The sequence below is a fragment of the Orbicella franksi genome, chromosome 14 (assembly GCF_964199315.1).
Source record: "Orbicella franksi chromosome 14, jaOrbFran1.1, whole genome shotgun sequence".
In the NCBI taxonomy this organism is placed as follows: Eukaryota; Metazoa; Cnidaria; class Anthozoa; order Scleractinia; family Merulinidae; genus Orbicella; species Orbicella franksi.
The window spans coordinates 11,767,499-11,786,982 of record NC_138158.1 but is presented as its reverse complement, the minus strand read 5'-3'; the positions used below and the strand labels follow the sequence as shown (position 1 = coordinate 11,786,982).

The 19,484-nt window shown below is 37.0% G+C and overlaps 1 protein-coding gene across 3 annotated transcripts in view; it reads left to right on the top strand.

The window, feature by feature from the left end:
• Positions 1 to 19,484, top strand: part of LOC145467660 (DNA-directed RNA polymerase I subunit RPA1-like) — a 67,559-nt gene that overhangs the window by 3,280 nt on the left and 44,795 nt on the right. For all 3 annotated transcript variants that reach the window (XM_081451255.1, XM_081451254.1, XM_081451253.1), the window contains exons 2-7: positions 5,581 to 6,053; positions 6,817 to 7,076; positions 8,394 to 8,552; positions 13,286 to 13,432; positions 17,973 to 18,095; positions 18,808 to 18,905. In XM_081451255.1, coding sequence (XP_081307381.1) covers positions 5,581 to 6,053; positions 6,817 to 7,076; positions 8,394 to 8,552; positions 13,286 to 13,432; positions 17,973 to 18,095; positions 18,808 to 18,905 — 1,260 coding nt within the window. The remainder of the gene's footprint in view (positions 1 to 5,580; positions 6,054 to 6,816; positions 7,077 to 8,393; positions 8,553 to 13,285; positions 13,433 to 17,972; positions 18,096 to 18,807; positions 18,906 to 19,484) is intronic.

The following is a 19,484-nucleotide window of genomic DNA, read 5'->3' as shown; positions in this document are numbered from 1 at the left end:
TGGATGGGATGCTAGTCCATTGCAGAGTTACCCCCAGCATTAAATTTGCCAGTTCCCATTTATACACCTGGGTGGAGAGAGACACTGTGAGAGTAAAGGGTCATGCCCAAGAACACAACACAATGACCCCGGCCAGGACTTCTTGATCCAGAATTGAATGCACTAACCTTGAGGCCACTGTCCCTCCCATCAACAATCTCATACTGGTTCTTAAATAGAATTTCAATCCTCCATAGTCCTCCCACTCAGCACGTGAGATGTCAGTTTTGAATAACAACATGCTCTACAGTTATCAAAACATGTCAGGGTAAACCAGACATAAATAACGTATGGTATGAGTAAATGTCCACATAAAGAGCAGTATTATACATTGATATAATGACATGTTTGGTAAGTGAGAAATAATTTTGGATAAGAGTATCGGTAAAAATTAAAGAAATAAAGTTATGTTGATATGAGTGAAGAATATACAGCATATCTTTACAGGGAAAAGCAAAGCATTGTTTTTATGACTGGCTATTTCTTTACTTTTTGTTGTTGTTTTATCTTTTATCTTGTTAGCAATTTCTTAATTATTTGTACCAGTATGTAAAAATCAGTATGTGCCCTCCTTTGGTTTTGACCTCAGTATACATTAATTTTTGTCTACAATATGAACAATTTTATTCTCAGTCTGCAGTCTACATTTTGTACTGATCAATAGTGGCTACATGTGTGCACACATGTCCAGTATTTAAAAGTAGGAAGGTTAAGATGCAACATCGACATAATCAATAGGGTTCTTCAATCTGATTGATAATTTACAACATTGTGTGTATGGACAAGAATTTTGACTGGAGATGATCACAGCTTCTTATAGTTCTCATTCCAAGCCTGCTCATCCCCTTGTGGGCCTTTGTCAGGCATTTTGACAACTTTTGCAGCCAAGCTTTCAATTGCTATTTTGTTTCTCTCTTCAAAAGTAAGCCTCAGAGGAGCATTTTTGTGCAAGCATGAGAAATTTGAATGAAAGTGTGAATATATTTATTACCAAATGTGTTACTTTTATTAGCAATTTTTATGTTCAAGTTAGTATTATACTTACTTACAATCATGTATATATCTTTGTTTCATTTGTCAGAAATTATTCAGACAATCATTGTAGTGCAGCATGAAGTTATTATTAATTAAGTTTTTTTGGGTAGCCAGTGATCTACACTTATACTTTGAAACAAAAGGATTTAGATGAAAGTAAATGACCTGGATTAAGTTTTATACATTTACTGGTCAAAAACTGCCACTGAATGAAGTCCTGAATCAAACAAAAAAACAAGACATTGTAGCAGAAATTAAATGTTTTTCTGCCGCTCGTTTTATGCAGCTCAATTTGGTGTAGAAATTTTCGTAGAGTTCTACAACTCTACGCTTTTGTCACCAGTCTCCTCCTATGTGTTGGAAAGACACGTTACCTCCTACTTCAGAACTTTTGCCAAACTTGTGTATTGTTACTATGGTTACCTGCCTATTTTGTAACATTTGATTTCAATTTGTAGCATATTCCTCGCATATATCGCATATATATTAAAGTGTTATTGAAAGTGTTAATTTGGTTTACAGTGTTTTAATTGTTTTCAATTTAAAATTCTGTATTGAGTTTACCCTCTACCATCTATGCTCTACACTCTACGGCTCTATGTACGGGCGTAGAGGCTTACAATTATTGTAGCAAATATTAAAGCGCATGGGAAATGTTTAGTGTTATTACAGTTTACAGTATTTTAATAATCTTTTTAATGTACAATTCTGTATTAGTTTACCCTCTATGCTCTACGCTACATGTATATGTTCTACCATCTACATTCCACTCTCTACGTTCTACTGGCTACTCTCTTCAATCTACGCTCTACACTCTACCCTCTACCCTCTAAGTCCATCTACGCACTACATTCTACCAGCTACTCTCTTTGATCTACGCTCTGCGATCTACCATCTACCCTCTAAGCCCATCTATGCTCTACTCTCTACATCCTACCAGCTGTACCCTCTTCGATCTACGCTCTACGCTCTACGATCTACGATCTACCCTCTAAGCCCATCTACGCTCTACTCTCTACGTCCTACCAGCTACTCTCTTCAATCTACGCTCTACTCTCTACGATCTACCCTCTAAGCCCATCTGCTTGGAAGGTTATTGGAATATTTTAATTATTTTTTAATTTTTTAATTTTTTAACAAAGACTAGTGAGCAGCAGAAACGAAGACTTCTTGTAGTTGTAAGCTTTTTTCGTTTATTTCCAATGCGCTTAGTCTCTAACTGAGACTTCTTGATGGAATGGTTTAAGCGTACCTAAGTTTAACTTCCCATGGAAGTGAATAACTGCTGAAACATGCTGTAAATGGATGTTGCAAAAAGACTCCTTAATGCACATGTTATTGCATGTTGTTCTATTTTGGGAGCCATACGATTAGTGCTAATCGTATGGCCCCCAATATATATAAAAAAGATTAAAAAAAAAAATAATAAAACATTAAAAAAAGACATATTTTTTGTTTGGAATGGTCCCAAAGAAATCCTGTTAGAGTTTCTTAGTTGTCTCTATAGCAAGAATGATCGTGTCAAACTTATGTACTATGTTATTGACAAAAGTAGTATTTCATTTCTAGATTTATTTCTTTACAATGATGCTAATTTTAGCTCTCTGCAGTTTTCTATTTATCAAAAGCCACTAAAATAAGTATCTGTACATTCCCTTTGAGTCGTTTTATCCCGTGAGCAACAAGAAGGCCTTTATTAGAGGCAAGCTTATGTGCCATACCAGAAATAGCTCCACATTTAAAGCCTTTAGTGAAACGTGAGAAATTCTGGAAGCACCTTGGGCTTCACGGCTACCCAGTTGGGTTTTTACTTCCTTTATTCGGGGAGGTTAAATACAGTAACTAAATGGCTTTCGCTGAAATGTAAATTGTGCAGTGGTAGAATGGTAGGTAGTCTTTAAGTCTACATTTCACTGTAGTCATGCTAACTGATGTTAAGGACATTTTGTTACAGTGTACTTGAAGTGTGAAAACTTAGGTCATGTGACTTTGAACGCCTAGTGGATGTTTTGCAACCAAGGGGAGATGTTGTTTACTAGTTTTTAGGGTCGTAATTCGTCATAGAGATTGCTGTTCATTTCAAGTTTGAATTAATGGTTTAACTGAGAACCACTAACATCAAGCTGGTTATCCACAGACTTTAACCAGATTTAGATTGTATTGTCAGTTATAAATCTACTACTACTTTAGCACATCTGTGTAAATAGTATGTTTTTGGGGGGCCATACAATTAGCGCTAATCGTAGGCCCCCAAAATAGGACAACATGCAATAACATAGGCATTTCTTGTAACGTCCATTTACAGCATGTTTCAGCAGTTATTCACTTCCATGGGAAGTAAACTTAGGTACGCTTATGTGCTATATATGCTGTTCAATGTTAGTTGTAATCATTCCCTGAAGAAGTCTCAGACAGAGATGAAACGCGTCGGAAATGAACGAAAAAGCTTACAACTACAAGAAGTCTTCCTTTCTGCTGCTCACTAGTCTTCGTTAAAAAATTAAAAAATTAAAAAAAATTAAAATATTCCAATAACCTTCCAAGCAGATGGGCTTAGAGGGTAGATTGTAGAACGTAGAGCGTAGATCGAAGAGAGTAGCTGGTAGGATGTAGAGAGTAGAGCATTGATGGGCTTAGAGGGTAGATGGTAGATGGTAGATGGTAGAGCATAGAGTGTAGATCGAAGAGAGTAGCTGGTAGAACGTAGTGCGTAGATGGACTTAGAGGGTAGATGGTAGAGCATAGAGCGTAGAGCGTAGATTGAAGAGAGTAGCTGGTAGAATGTAGAGAGGGGAATGTAGATGGTAGAACATACAGCATAAAGCATAGAGCGTAGAGGGAAAACTCAATACAGAATTGTACATTAAAAAGACTATTAAAATACTGTAAACCGTAATAACACTTTAATAACACTCTAATATACATTGTATAATTATGAGATAATAAAGAAAGCCACTGAATAAATTACAATTACAAAAATTACAGCATCGCAGATGATCGAGAAACTCGCACTCGCAACCCAATAATATCACTCTACTGGTTGTTTAAGCCTCTAGGCTAGTGTAGAGAGTAGTAAAAAATTCTTGAACTGATAAACTCGTAAATACGTAGAGCATAGATTGTGGAACATGGAGTGTAAGAGCTTTAAGAGCATGGTGCGTTGACCGTAGATGGAAGAGCATATAGCGTAGAGCGTAGTCAGGGTAAACTCAATACAGAATTGTAAATTGAAAACAATTATTAAAACATTGCAATCCATAATAACACTCAACATTCCCTAAGTGATATAATATTTGCTACAATAACTATACGCCACTACACCTCTACGGTGCACGCATATCCAAGACAAATGGAGCTTAAACATTCAAAATACTACTGTAGAGTTGAAGAGCTCTATGAAAATTTCTACGCCTAATCAAACTTCATGAAATGGGCTGGGTGTAATTGATTCACATCAGTTTGGATGATAGCAGCAGCAGTTGAACAGTTGTTGAATAGTATTGTTTTTCAGAGCACTTTTCTTGAAAATGTGTCATATCTCTATCAATACATTATTGCTTCTGTTAGGGTAGGATACTGGTATCTGTAAGTACTATGATATGCCTCTAATAAGCCATGATCTATACACCCATCCACTTTGTGATCTAATGTGTGGTGATGACCAACAAATGATGCAAACAATCCTTTAAAGTCAACGTGATGTGAAGTTTGCTGAACAAGTAGAAAATAACCTAACATATGGTCTAGCAGAAATGTAAAGAAATGAACTTAAAGAATACTGGTAGTTAGCCATTGGTATGTAACTCTTGTGACAGAAAAAGGGCAAGGAGATGAGAAGATCAAAAAGTAATCAGTCTGTCCCTTAGTTTCAGTTGAAAGGGCAGTGTTAGTCTCAAATTGCACTCATTTGTGATGATTGCTTACTGATTAGAAATTGTAATTATCCTAAACAAAACAATGGAGTTCAATTCAATATTCAAATTCATTTCTCTTCCCCACCTCACCTTAACTTTCTAATCGTATCTATAACAAAATTCTTGATCGTGATTGGTTCTCTGCTCACCTATTTGTCATGTAGTTGAGGTGCAATCACATGGGTGACCAATTACAGGTCTCCAATTTGAACTTTTTGTGATTGGATGTCCACATGATTCACACATCAATTATGTGCGCTTTAATGGCTTCCTTTGCAATGTTTCCTACAGTTTTCAAAACTTATGAAAAGCGCTACTGATGTTTTCACTCAAAAGAAGCTCTCAAAAGACATTTTTAATTCTGAAATTTGTCATAGTTGCGATTAATTAGTAATTGGACCTCATATTGTACAATGTAGGGAGTAATTGAGCTCGTAATTTCAAATCGACCTTGTGCTTCACACGTATCTGATTTGGAAAATTACTTGCATAATTAATCCCTGAATTGTGCTCCACTCGATCCAATTAAAGGATGTTAGAAGCCTAGTATGTAAAACAGTATAATCTGAAGCTGGTAACTTTTGTCTTGTAGCCAGATGAAGGTGCTGGACTATGGTTTAATTGCTGTTGCAGAGGAACTTCAACAGATTGTCTTTACTGCTTTGAATGGTGCTGAGTCTAATAGTAATTCCCTTCAACTTGAAGATACATGCATTGCAACTCTAGACAAACATGTCAAAAAAGTCTTAAATGGCATAGACCAAAAAGAGGCATTGCAAAAATCAGTGGCTAAAAATGTCACAAACTGTAGGCACCGGATAATCAAAGAATTCATGCGGAGCCACATGGTTAACAAGAGACGGTATTGTCCTGGCTGCAAAGCACCATCTCGAGATGTTAGGAGTGAATATAACAGCCGTGTGTTTTTGAAGGCATTGTCAGCTCGTGAGGCTAATAAATGGGTGAAGACACAGGCAATCAATGAACATTTAAAAAAACATTCAGCTCCTGCAGCAAATGGCACAGAGGATAGTGTTGGTGCTGATGATAGACTTCAGAGTCAGGGTGAGAATTATTATAAACCAGTGTCTAGCATGTTAAATAAATGTAAGGAAATCACCAGCTATAGGAGATGTTTGTGTAGAAGGTCAAGGGTACCTATCTTCTCTTGATGTTTCTTTATAATGCCCTTTTTAACTATTACTGACATATATTTGTTATCTTTCTAATTGAAACTTTTTTTAGTGTAAAACCAAATTATTTTAAACTGCAACATTCACTAGTATACACATGTATCTGCGAAATGTAGACATCTGCAGTACAGGAATAGTACTGTCATGTTTTTTGGTACTATGACAAGGCTCAAAAAAGTGCCATTCCATTGTCCTGGACAAGTAGATTTTCCTTCTGGGCAAGTAACTTTTCATTCTCACTTGCCCGATGGGCAAGAGATCAAGCAAGTCATTGGCCTACTAAATCATTAAAAGAGCAAACTAAGACTTGTGCAGGTCACGCAAAATTTGAGAGCTACTTGTCCCAAGAGCAAGCTGGAATTCAAGTTTTTTTCAAGACCTGTCTGAGCCTGGTAGTTTTGACAGTAAGTTACCCATGTTACTGTTTCATTCAGGTGGATTTGAGGTAACCTCTACAGTGCTTGTAACATGTTTACAGGCAGATCTTATTGTTAGGGCATTTGGTGGAAGGCTCTAAAGTGTTTGTGTTGTGTGAAGTTTCTACATGTAGTCAAAGCAAGCAAAATTTTGTGTGTGAAGAAAAATAGTGGTTACATGTAGTTTGCAAGAGACTAATCCTTTATAACATTTTTTAGAGAATGGAACATCAAGCTCTAGAGACACTGCTGACATTCTGGCAACACAAAGTGATGAAGAAGTGAAGAAACTCATGGTACAAGTGTTTTTGACTCCAATTGAAGTCCAAAAGCATATTTTTAAAGTCTGGGAAAGATATGGTGACTTTCTAAACATTCTTTTCGGAGCTTATCCATCTCCAACTGCAAAAAGGAGGTGCTGTTCAGCAGACATGTTCTTTTTAGAAATCTTTCCAGTTCCTCCTTCAAAATTTAGACCAGTAAGTAATTTCTTTTTAGTTAGTTAAAATGATATTTAATCAATAGTTCAGTATTTGTCAGTACTACAGCTGAAAATGAATAAAATGACTTGTGTAAGTGTGTATATGGTACAATTGTACAATGATACACAATTGAGTGCTAAAATAACCAGCACAGTGGCATTTACCGTAGCATGCAAAGAAAGTTGTGTCTAATAGCCTGAGGCTTGTTTTGTAGTTTGGTTGTGGATTCTAACTGTATTCTATACCCAATGGGCAAGTGAATTGGGGAATTCAAATTACAGTAATGTTCTTATTGCATAAGAGATAAAGTCCTTGTTGTAATTGCAACTTTTAATCAATTAAGACATGTTAAATTGAAATGTTTTTTTTTTGGCAAGAGAAGCCCTAACCAAATGATCAAAACATTTCAATGCAACATATCGCAACATTGTTGGGCGCAACATGTTGTGTGTGTTTGGCCACCCTGTTGTGACCTATTAGAACCTGTTGGGTGTTGTTGGCTCAAGTTCGAAAACAGTCAAATTATTCATGCAACACTCATGGATATTACGATTTGCATGATGCTGTACTCATTTGGTCAGGTTCGTGCAACAGTGTTGTGCCAGGGCATGCGCACTAGTTTGATTTGCAAGACCTAACGTGTCACAACACATCATAACAGGATGGCCAAATGTGCGCAACATGTTGCGCCCAACAATGTTGCGATATGTTGTGATATATTGCATCAAAATATTGCAATCGTTTGCCCAGGGCTTGCAGATACCAGGCTAACAATGTTGCGATCATTTAGCCGGCGCTTAAGAGAGTTTATGCCCTATATAGGCCTTATTACAAACTAAGGGAATCCTTCTAAGGCTTTTTAAGGTGGCTCAAAACAGTTTCCAACACTTTATGTCACAAAAATGATAACAATGTGTTTACTAATGATTGGGCAGTTTTTTGATACCATGATTGTGGCATCAAGTGATGAAGAGTGGTTATAACGACCGATCAAAATCTAAGTGCTGGAAACTGTTTTGAGCCACCTTAAGGTGTGGCATCCAGTTCTTCTGCAGATAATGTTACCACGTGCATTGATTGGATGTTTTTGTGGAGGATCATTTAGATGCACGTAAAGCTGCTTGAGATGTGCATGTGAGTAAAATTTGTGTCACTGAATTGGCTACTTCCCAACCCACCTGGTATTTCTGAAGCCAGCAGTGATCTAAAATAACTTTAGGGATAAGCAGGTATTTATTATTATGTGCATTTCCATGGATTAACTGTTATCATATTCCTGATCAACTTTTAATTTAAGAAATTTTTGAAATGTAGCTGTCAAGTTTTGGGGATAGGCAGTTTGAGAATCCACAGACAGGAAACCTGAACAAGATCATGAAAGACTGTGTGCTTGTTAGGAGCTGTCTCCAGGATCTGAACAAACCTGCAGCTGAAGGCCAAGACACACAGCCAGCAAAGAGGAAGAAATTATTTGTATGTTAAATTACTTCTTTTCTATCAGACCTCTCAAAATGTACCAGCAGAAGATAATATTTCGATTCCTAAAGTTGTGGCTTATATTCCAGTTATGCTACCAATGCTGCAAAACATTTTGAGAGGGCTGAGTACTTATTTTTGTGTAGCATAAGTATTTGCTTGGAGATGCTATCCTTAGTGAGTGTTTTTTAGAGATGATTGAGGATGGGCAAGATCCTTAAGTCTTCTAAAGATCCTTGAATTTGTTTTTAGAAAATACCAAAATGGATTGCCATTTCACTGTCAGTGATGCAAAAATGAGCATGATCTTATTACTTTTAAAATGAGCATGCATGATTGTTTTAGTTTAATGTTGGATGACATTCAGTTTATTTGTAGCTGTATGTGGTTCAAAACAGATTTTAATTCAAATTGATTTCAAATTAGTTTGCTTTGTATCTTAGCATCATATCACAGTGTAATATATCCGGAACAAATGAAACTGAAAATAGTTTGAAATCACTTTGACCTTAAATTCAGTTCAAAGTACATCATGCGTCATGACTTTGTTTTCAGGAAAGGCAGTTTTAAGAGGCACCCTCTGTAAATTTCAACTATGGTCATTTGGACCAGAAAAAATCAAATACCTCAAACTTTCTCAGATGAATGGTCTAGATAAGTGATTCACAAAAATAGAACTTTCAGTTCGATTCGATTCATATTTTAGCGCTGGGGCCACCATCTTGGTTTTGCCCCTCTGAGAAGGCTTTCAGTGGCCATTTTAGGGCACATTTTTAACAATTTGCCATACAAAGAAAACGATATAAATCCAGGTGAAAACCCTTTATTCGAGACAAGCAAATGTTTCTTGTTACGTTGAGAGGCTGTTTTGGCAATATGATCATCATCTGACTTTTTTACAGAATTTTAAATTTCTTCCCTTTCGGACTACTCATGAAGTGCCATAAAAAAGGCGAAATTTAAAGGAAAATATCGCCAAAAGTACATCACTTGAGATCCCAAAACTGCCCTCCACTTAAAGAGCAATGTCTCACCTGTAAAAATATGCAATAAAATTTTGGGGCAGTTAAAACTGTAAAATGTTAGAAGAAGAAGTTTAAGCTGTGCTTTTGTCAACAAAGACCGCCGTCCTAATTAGCATAATAACGTGAAAATAACGATGCACAGAGAAAATAATGATATATTCCACTTACCTCGCGACATGTCGACAACTGGATGTTCCATGATACCTCATGTTATATTATCAGTAGGTTTCAGCCACATTTTCGGTGATTAGTGTACGAAATCACTCTGAGACATCACAATGGTTAAGCAGATTTCAACTCTCCGAAGCCCTCTTCATAACATGTATCAATATTATTTGTCTTTCGCCTCATAAGCCGCCGTTTACAAGAAGTTTAACAGTTTGCTGAGATCCTAACTGACCCAGACGTCTGTTAGCAGCCTTTAAAATTCTCCTATTAATCAAGTATTCTGATCAAGAACTCGTTTAAGCTCAGTTCTGTTTTGATCTGTTGTGCACCCGCCATTATTCCACAGATTGCGTTACATTTGACAAGTGCACATTCCAACGGGCAGGGGTAGGGTGGGTAGGACGTGAAAATGTAACCGACCTTAAAGCCATTTTACACATTTCTTTGGCTAAACTAGTAACTGGCTTTCCCAGAATGATTTGAACATGAGCTTCTGCTTGGAAATTTGAGGAATTTTCTAAGTTATTTTTTGCAGGGTAGGTTGGGGGTGGGGGGGGGGGGGGGGAAGGGATGTGCATTGTATTAATAAAAAAGAAGAAGAAGTAAAGTAACTGATAGACAGTATCAGGTCAAAAGATTATGATCTGTATATAATCTAATAATGTTGATCACCTTTATCAGTTCATCACTGAGGCCCTATTAGGGGTTTTCAGGATACTGGATATTTGGGTAAAAAGTTAAGAGGATACACGAAATTTAGGGGAAAATTAATGGGGTAGATCATGTTTAGATTAGATAAAACAGGACATTATTTGAGTAGGAAATTGTTAAGCTGGATTTAACAGGATACAAGATATTTAGGACAAAAACTAATAGGTTAGGATAAAGGATACACCGACACTCTCCACCCCCCCACCCCCCTCTCACTGTGGGGCTGCAACAGTGGTCTGCTATTTAGGATAAAATAAAAGTATGCCAACTGCTATAATCATTTATTCCGGACTCTTAGTACTCATATCACGGTGGAATATGAAAGTTTTGTATCAGATTTTAGTGGTTTCGAGGTTAGGTAATGCAGCTCCTTGTTAGTAATTTCAAAGCCCACACTTGTTACCCTGAATAGATTGATAAAGACGGGGCTAGAGAAATGAACAGAGAATTAAATGTGTCCCGAATTCTATACCGTTTAACACGAATTTCTCGCATTACAACATAAACCATGACATAAAAACCACTTTTGATATGTTTAAATAACAAAATCGTCGCCACAGCGCTTTAAGCGTCCCTGGACGGCACTCCTTTGTCAAAACACAGTCTACACCGATAGCTTTTCCTCACAGCCAAAAACTAATGACTTGTTGAATGGGCTTGCCACTTCCATTTCACAACACAAAATTTAGCTGTAATCACCCCTTTTTCAAAAGTTAAATGAGTTTTTTCATCCTTTCGAAAACTTTGTCGGTGTCTGTTACATTTTTTCTGTTACTTCCCAAGTAAGTTAAACATTGACGTCTCTCGCAGTTGTTTTGCGCGCCCATTATGCCATCTACAGTTGGATTTCAGTTTGATTTGTTTTTTACAGATACAATAAAAGCTAGTTTTTCAGCTGGAAAGCCGTTCACAGTTAGTGCTTAGCAATATGCTGCTTTTCTGGTAATCCTGGTTTTAGTAAAGGCTCGTAATTTTAGTGCGAAATTTGTTTCAGCCACAATAGGATTCTTTTTTAAGTCGCGCGCTTGGTAGGGTAGTCAATTAAATCAATTCCAACCCAAGCGTGCACCTGGCGTTTAAACCATGCCTTACGTGATGCACAGACCGTGTACCCACAAAAAAGAAGGCACTGTCCTTAACTGCTCTTCAGTAATTTTCTGAACATTTCCTTTTCTGATGCAAAAGTGTAACAGCTAAGAAAATGTAAGGAGTTTCAATAAAACGCCGCTTACCATTATTTCCTGCGTACTATTCATCAGTCTGTTACCTTTCGCAAAATTTGATGGCACTTCCAGCAGCGAAAGACACAAGTGTCCCGCTTTATCTGATCTAAACATGCTCTACCCCATTAATTTTCCCCCTAAATTTCTTGTATGCTATTAATTTTTTACCCAAATATCCAGTATCCTGAAAACCCCTAATAGGGCCTCAGTGATGAACTGATAAAGCTGATCAAGAGATTATATACAGATAATCTTTTGACCTGATACTGTCTATCGGTTACTTTACTTCTTCTTCTTTTTTATTAATACAATGCACATCCCTTCCCCCCCCCCCCCCCCACTCCCAACCTACCCTGCAAAAAATAACTTAGAAAATTCCTCAAATTTCCAAGCAGAAGCTCATGTTCAAATCATTCTGGGAAAGCCAGTTACTAGTTTAGCCAAAGAAATGTGTAAAATGGCTTTAAGGTCGGTTACATTTTCACGTCCTACCCACCCTACCCCTGCCCGTCGGAATGTGCACTTGTCAAATGTTATGTAATCTGTGGAATAATGGCGGGTGCACAACAGATCAAAACAGAACTGAGCTTAAACGAGTTCTTGATCAGAATACTTGATTAATAGGATTTTAAAGGCTGCTAACAGACGTCTGGGTCAGTTAGGATCTCAGCAAACTGTTAAACTTCTTGTAAACAGTGGCTTATGAGGCGAAAGACAAATAATATTGATACATGTTATGAAGAGTCTGGGCTTCAGAGAGTTGAAATCTGCTTAACCGTTGTGATGTCTCAGAGTGATTTTGTACACTAATCACCGAAAATGTGGCTGAAACCTACTGATAATATAACATGAGGTATTGTGGAACATCCAGTTGTCGACATGTCGCGAGGTAAGTGGAATATATCATTATTTTCTCTGTGCATCGTTATTTTCACGTTATTATGCTAATTAGGACGGCGGTCTTTGTTGACAAAAGCACAGCTTAAACTTCTTCTTCTAACATTTTACAGTTTTAACTGCCCCAAAATTTTATTGCATATTTTTACAGGTGAGACATTGCTCTTTAAGTGGAGGGCAGTTTTGGGATCTCAAGTGATGTACTTTTGGCGATATTTTCCTTTAAATTTCGCCTTTTTATGGCGCTTCATGAGTAGTCCGAAAGGGAAGAAATTTAAAATTCTGTAAAAAAATCAGATGATGATCATATTGCCAAAACAGCCTCTCAACGTAACAAGAAACATTTGCTTGTCTCGAATAAAGGGTTTTCACCCGGATTTATATTGTGTTCTTTGTATGGCACATTGTTAAAAATGTGCCCTAAAATGGCCACTGAAAGCCTTCTCAGAGGGGCAAAACCAAGATGGTGGCCCCAGCGCTAAAATATGAATCGAATCAAACTGAAAGTTCTATTTTTGTGAATCACTTATCTAGACCATTCATCTGAGAAAGTTTGAGGAATTTGATTTTTTCTGGTCCAAATGACCATAGTTGAAATTTACAGAGGGCGCCTCTTAAGCTCTTCTTGAAATCAAACTTTGTTTGTAAACTTTGTGTTCATTATTACATTTATTTAATATTATATATTTGTGTCATTATCTTCAAGGGTAAGAATGCTCCAGCCACAGTATCTGGTAAGACTGCTAAAGAAAGACTTCACAATGCATGGCTCAAATTACAAACAGATGTCAACTGCTATATTGACAGTGATTTGGATAAAATATCAACTGCCAAGTTTGCAGGAATCAGACAAGTAAGCTTGCTTCTAATACACTACAACTGTATGTACATATAACATTAGCCCCATTATACTTCCAGGACATAAAATAATCACGCTGTGCAAGTGAGCCTGCTTGAGTTTTTTGATCATAAGATTCAAAAAGTTGTGCAGGCTGTTTCACTGTTGACCCCAAATGTTCATGTTTATCTTCTTGGCCAAAACCAACATTGGGATTACATAGCTTGACCACCATGTATTGGTTTAAGGTGGCCGAACACAGTTTTCATGCACGCTTTTGCTGATGCAATTGAGCGCGCGCACAAGGATTGCAAAGAGCGATCATTTTATTTACTCAATACCCGCACTATCTGTGCTATTTTTTTTCCCTATTATTGAACGCAGTGTATTGATGGCTTTAGTCTTTTATTACAAAGATATGTTAGAAAAGGTAACGACGCAAAGAAACCAGCAATTCTCAGCTTTCTCTTTTTTACCGAAAGAACCCAGTTAAATGCAGCACATGCAGCACATCTCGAAAAATTGAGACCGATTGCTTTTGCAGAAACTTGCGGATTTCTGACGATTCAGTCGTTAGAATTTCAAGAAATTTGGCAAAAAAATCGTACAGAAACCACGTGAATGATCTATCGCAAAAAATCTGAATTTTGACATAGGGAATTTTTAATAATACAGAACGTGGTGAAAACAATTTACGGCGAATTACGAAAATCGCCTATGTCAAAATTTTATTAGAACAGTGTTGACAGAAGGGATTTAATGTAGGCAAAAGTAGGCAAAAGATGAAAAAAATCTAACGACTTGATTTTTTTTAAATAAGCAAAAACAATTTTTTAAACCTTGTTTTTAACCAGCCCCATTGCCATGGCAACAGCACACACCTTAGCCAAAATGCGAGAATAAACTTTTCTGTGGTTAACCTTGACTCTTGCAAAAAACGAGCGCCAAAGCATAAATAGCTTAAAAGTAATGGTGAATTAGGCATAAGCTCTTGAAAACTCTGTTCGGCCACCTTAAAAGACTTCACCTTACACTTTCATGACAGTCAATTTGAATAATGCTGTATATAGAGTGAGAATAAAGCAGTTCATTTTGTTGACGTTGATTCCCTACAAGTACAGGGGTTTCAGTACATTTTTCAGCAGGTGTGCATTAGGGTGTGACAACCAGGCAGAACAAATACAAGGTCTGAAGGTCCTTGCCAAGCTAGGGGGTCCTGGGTATGCCCCCCCAGAAAATTTGAAATCAAAAACTTGCAGAGAAGCATTTTCCTGCAATTTGGAGCATAAAAATGGAGAAATCAGTTTTCATAATCTTTTACTGATTACATAAAAAGTTGGTATCATAAGAATTTATATTCAGTATTCCTTAATTACCAGCTTTGACAGGTTTCTAGCAGAAACAAATTTGCAAGAGGTTTTTAATTCTCTGCTTTTTTTAAATAACCATGAAAAAATAAATGGGCCATTAGCAAACCACGAAAGCAGAGTTCTGCATGCATCTATACCGTAAAGAGACTTTCTACGTGAGGTGTGGGATGGCTTCTTTTCATCGTTTTAAAAGTGAATTTAAAGCATAAAATAAGGCTTTTCAATGTCCAGGAGAATGATGAAACTGAGCATGTTATTATTTTTAATTAAGTATGGACAGGTTATATATTTTTGCCTGCTGTTTGTGGAATAATGTAACTCAAACCAGTGGGAAAGAAATTGGTCATGTGCTAGGCAACCAGTGAAAACAGCAAACTGATTGAGTTGAATATCTATAACTTTGTTGCTTTCTGGGGCCAGTCAGGCCAGGCTGAGAAATGATTGTATACACGTACTTCCTTCACACTTTATATACAAAGAGCCAGAAACAGAAAAAAAGAAAAGAACATTCCCAGGTATATTGTATTTTCAAAACTGTTTTGTTACAAATTTATAACGTTGAACCGTGAACTGTCTAGTTTTTTAACTGGTGGTAATTGAATTTCATGGTCAATTTCAGACCTGTTCCCCTTGTGGGGAAATGTGGAAGTACATTTAAGTACATCAACATGAAGATTCAAATCAAAATAGCCTCTTTTGTTGAAGTTTCCTTTATATAAAAGGGAGTAATTCACTTGTCCTTAGCAAAATTATCCACAAAAAAACTTTTTACTCCCCACTTCACAATGCTTTTTTTACACATAAAATAAATATTAAACTGTTTCAATATGTTGTGACTTAAAGTTTATTTCACATGAAACTCCACCTACCTCTGGACCTTTTTCTCCAGCAGAGCAGAAAAATATTGAGTTATTTGGCGTGTAATTTTGACACATTTCAAGTGGGCTTTCATGCATGTAACATGTTCTGCAATGCATCATTGAGCAAATTTACAGGCGAATTTGCTTCGCAATTTGAAGATACAAGGGAGATAACATGTACTATAACTGACAAAATCAAGTTTTCTTTGCCTCCGGGACTAGCATGTACTAGCAATACTATTTAAATTATCTATGAAGCAGCTGGACAAAACTCCCTTCACAGCGGGTCAATTTGCCCAGTGCCTGGCCGTTAATGAAACCCCTGCGAGTAGAACAAAGGAGGTTAATGATATCATGTGTTATCATGATTATACCTCATACAGAGCTTGTATGATATAGCTCAAATGTACTCATGCATTCTGTTATTGATTATGTTTCAATGAAGTACAGTCAATAGACTTTGGACAAATATTATTAATGAAATTATAAAATAAATATTGACTGCATGCAGTCCCTTGAATAAGTCCCTTGCCACCTTTATTATTTAACAAACTTTAAAATGTCATGAAAAATCACCAATTTATACATATAAGTACAGTCAAGCCTCCTCCAATGGACAATCAAGAATATGGTTGGATCTATATTACAGACAATCCACTTGGTAGCCTAGAATTCATGCAATCTTTACCTCACCACCAGAAATTGCCCGCTGTACTATGTCCCTTTGATATCCATATTGAAGTAGTTTGACTGTACTTGCTAACTTCAAAAATCACAAACAAGAAGTTTCAGTCAAGAATACCAACATCAGTATGAAAATGCAAGAAAAGGCAAACTTACAGTGACGACTCTCAAACTGTGAATGCTTGTCTTGATACTTTTTAAGTTCATTTTTGTTAGGTATTATCATGAGTATTTTGCGTGTTCACACAGTAAAAATGCTAGTCTTTTTTACATTACACATGTGAAGAGCCTTCACTCCATTGTCCCCCAAAAACTGTACAAAAAAGAAGTGTCAAGGGTTCCAGTGTCCTTACTGAAGAAGGGAAGACCAAATTGCTACATTTAGTAATTTGCCAGACAAGACATTTAACATAAATGAAAAATAGGGCAGGAAATGTTTTAGTCAGGAGGTGGAAAGGACACCTTAAGAGAATAAGTTAAATAGAGTAATTTTAACATTAGATAACAACAACAATGTTAAAGTAGGTTTCGAACCTTTAATGTTTTACATGCTCACTTTCCACGGCCCAAGGACAAACCCCCTACGTCAAGAGGTGTGGTTTACAAAATCGGTTGCCGTGTCTTTGATTTCTTCTATTATGGACAGACAGATAGAGTCTTGTCAACAAGATTGAAAGAACACAAGAGGGTGGTTCAAGTTGGAGACAGAAACTCCAACTGTGCACAACACGCCAATCAGTTTGGCCATGACATAAACTTTAATCTCATGACTGTTGTGGACAAGGCTTGTGATTACCATAAGAGACCTTTTCTTGAGGCCTGGTATTCTCAGAGAGACCAAATTGGGGTAACAAATATATTGACATACCAAATATTTACAAGTCACTTGCATGATTTGTTATGTTGCACAGCATTCACTCATTACATTTTGTTGCCATGGCATGCGCAGAACTGTGAACCATTAGATAGCCAGTAATTTCAGCTGGCTTTTTCAACGGATGAAGACCGAATCGAAGTTGTTTGGTCGAAAAACATCTTTGACTAAGTTACTGTAGACGTTGTTTTGACGTTTTAGAAGAGTCAGTGCTAAACAAAACTTTGAAGGTACACTACTGATGTCCATCCTGGACTGCAGTTTTAGCATTTTTAGTGTAACAGTGATTTGTACATTGTGACCTAGTCATATGTTAATATAGAATTACGTGTAACATATTCTTGCATTTGCTACCCTTAGAAAACTAATACAAGAATTCTAATAATCTGAATTCTATCGACACACTATTTTAAATTGGACATACATGTACATGTGGTTAAAAAAAAATAAATGCATACATGTACTGTACGTACTATGTATGATATGCTAAATTTGTTGTATTATGCAAAAGCAACATGAAGGGGTGTGGGGCGGGGGCAAAAACTAGCATGTGACATGTGAAAAGGCATATGTGATGCAAAAATTTAAGAAAGAAAAACATTCTTAATGGTACAATGTAGTTAATAGTATAGCTGATGGGTGTATTTTCAAATTTGTGCCTGAAGCAGGATCAAAACAGTCCTCTGCCTACCTTCCAACATGTGTTACAAGTAGCTGAATGCCATTTATGAACTATAATACTAGCATTTGAATAACTTCTGTTCTAGATACTTGAGAAAAAAGAGGGCTTATTCAGAAAACACATGATGGGCAAAAGAGTGGACTATGCTTGCAGATCTGTAATTTCACCTGATCCATATCTGAGTGTAGATGAGATTGGAGTCCCAGAGGTATTTTGGTGTGCTAATATTTACTTCTATCATAATGGAACAAACTATAAATTTAATGTGATTTTGCATTTTGCATTGTTATGTGGCTAAATATCATTTAGGCAGGGTTAAACTCGAGCTCATGCAGCCAGCTAGTGTGCCCATCCAGCTAATATCATTTAGGCAAGTTAAATATGAGCTTATGCAGCCAGCGGTTTCCCCGTTTGGGAGTATGTGACCTGTGGGGCGGCCTTCAGGGGTTTTGCAGGGGTTTATGGTTCATTGCATAATTGTAGTGTATTCTGCTGATTGTTACCGATCAGTTGCACTGCTTTGCTCACGAATCATTGCAGATTCTTGCACCCTCTCCTCCCTCCCATTTTGTTCTTGGTCAGAGTAAGTATTCTTCAGGCAAGTAGTTTCCACTGAATTTCTTTCAGTGTGACGGTGCTGGTTAGCGGACACTCATTGGGTGGATCCTGCATTCCAGGGTTGCCATGGATACCTCCTAGCAGCTTATGGCTTTGGCACCCCGCTAACCTTTAAGGCACCAGTTCCCAAGCTCATCTATTTGCGATGAGTTTAAATCATGGATAACACATTTTTAAGGCACAGAACACATGGCAGTTTTTCCTCAATCATATACATACCTATGGTACTTGCATGTACATGTGCGACAAAGTACATTTGATTCCTTTTCAAATGTATCCCTTTGTGTTCTTGTATGTGGTAGGTTTTTGCACTGAAGTTGACTTACCCACAACCTGTTACTCACTGGAATGTCAAGGAACTAAGACAGGCTGTGATCAATGGACCTCTTCAACATCCTGGGTGAGAACAATACCTACTTTAATATTTTATGTCCATAAAATGTTTTTATTACAACTGTGTTTCATGTAGTTATTATTCAGCATCAGATACCACGGTCTGTTACCTTGACTTATTGTGCAATTCTGGTCAGAGGAGAATTTGGAGTATTACTTTAAACACAAAAAAACTGTATATGACCACATTTCCATACACCTAGAAGAGAGTTGAAAATACAATATGCAACAGAGTATTTTGGATGAACTTCAAGGTTTGTGGAGTAATTATTGTGTTCAAACACTGTTTTGAATGTTTGATATATCTTCTCAGCTGAAACTAAACCTATTGCAAAAATGGAGAAATGTAATATAGTTGACCCTTCCAAAGGTGACCGCCCAAAATGTCAAGCCTGGGTGGTCGCTTACGGGAGGTGGTCACTTACGAGAGCATAGACCATGCATATTGGGTCATAATTTTGCCTCATTAGCATATGGTACATGTAACTGCAGAGACTTACTCTATGTTTTATGTTTTATTCATGTGAAAAGTCAATTTTGAAAAAAAATCTGGTACTTCCCATTGAGAAATTGCCATCTCTTGTAG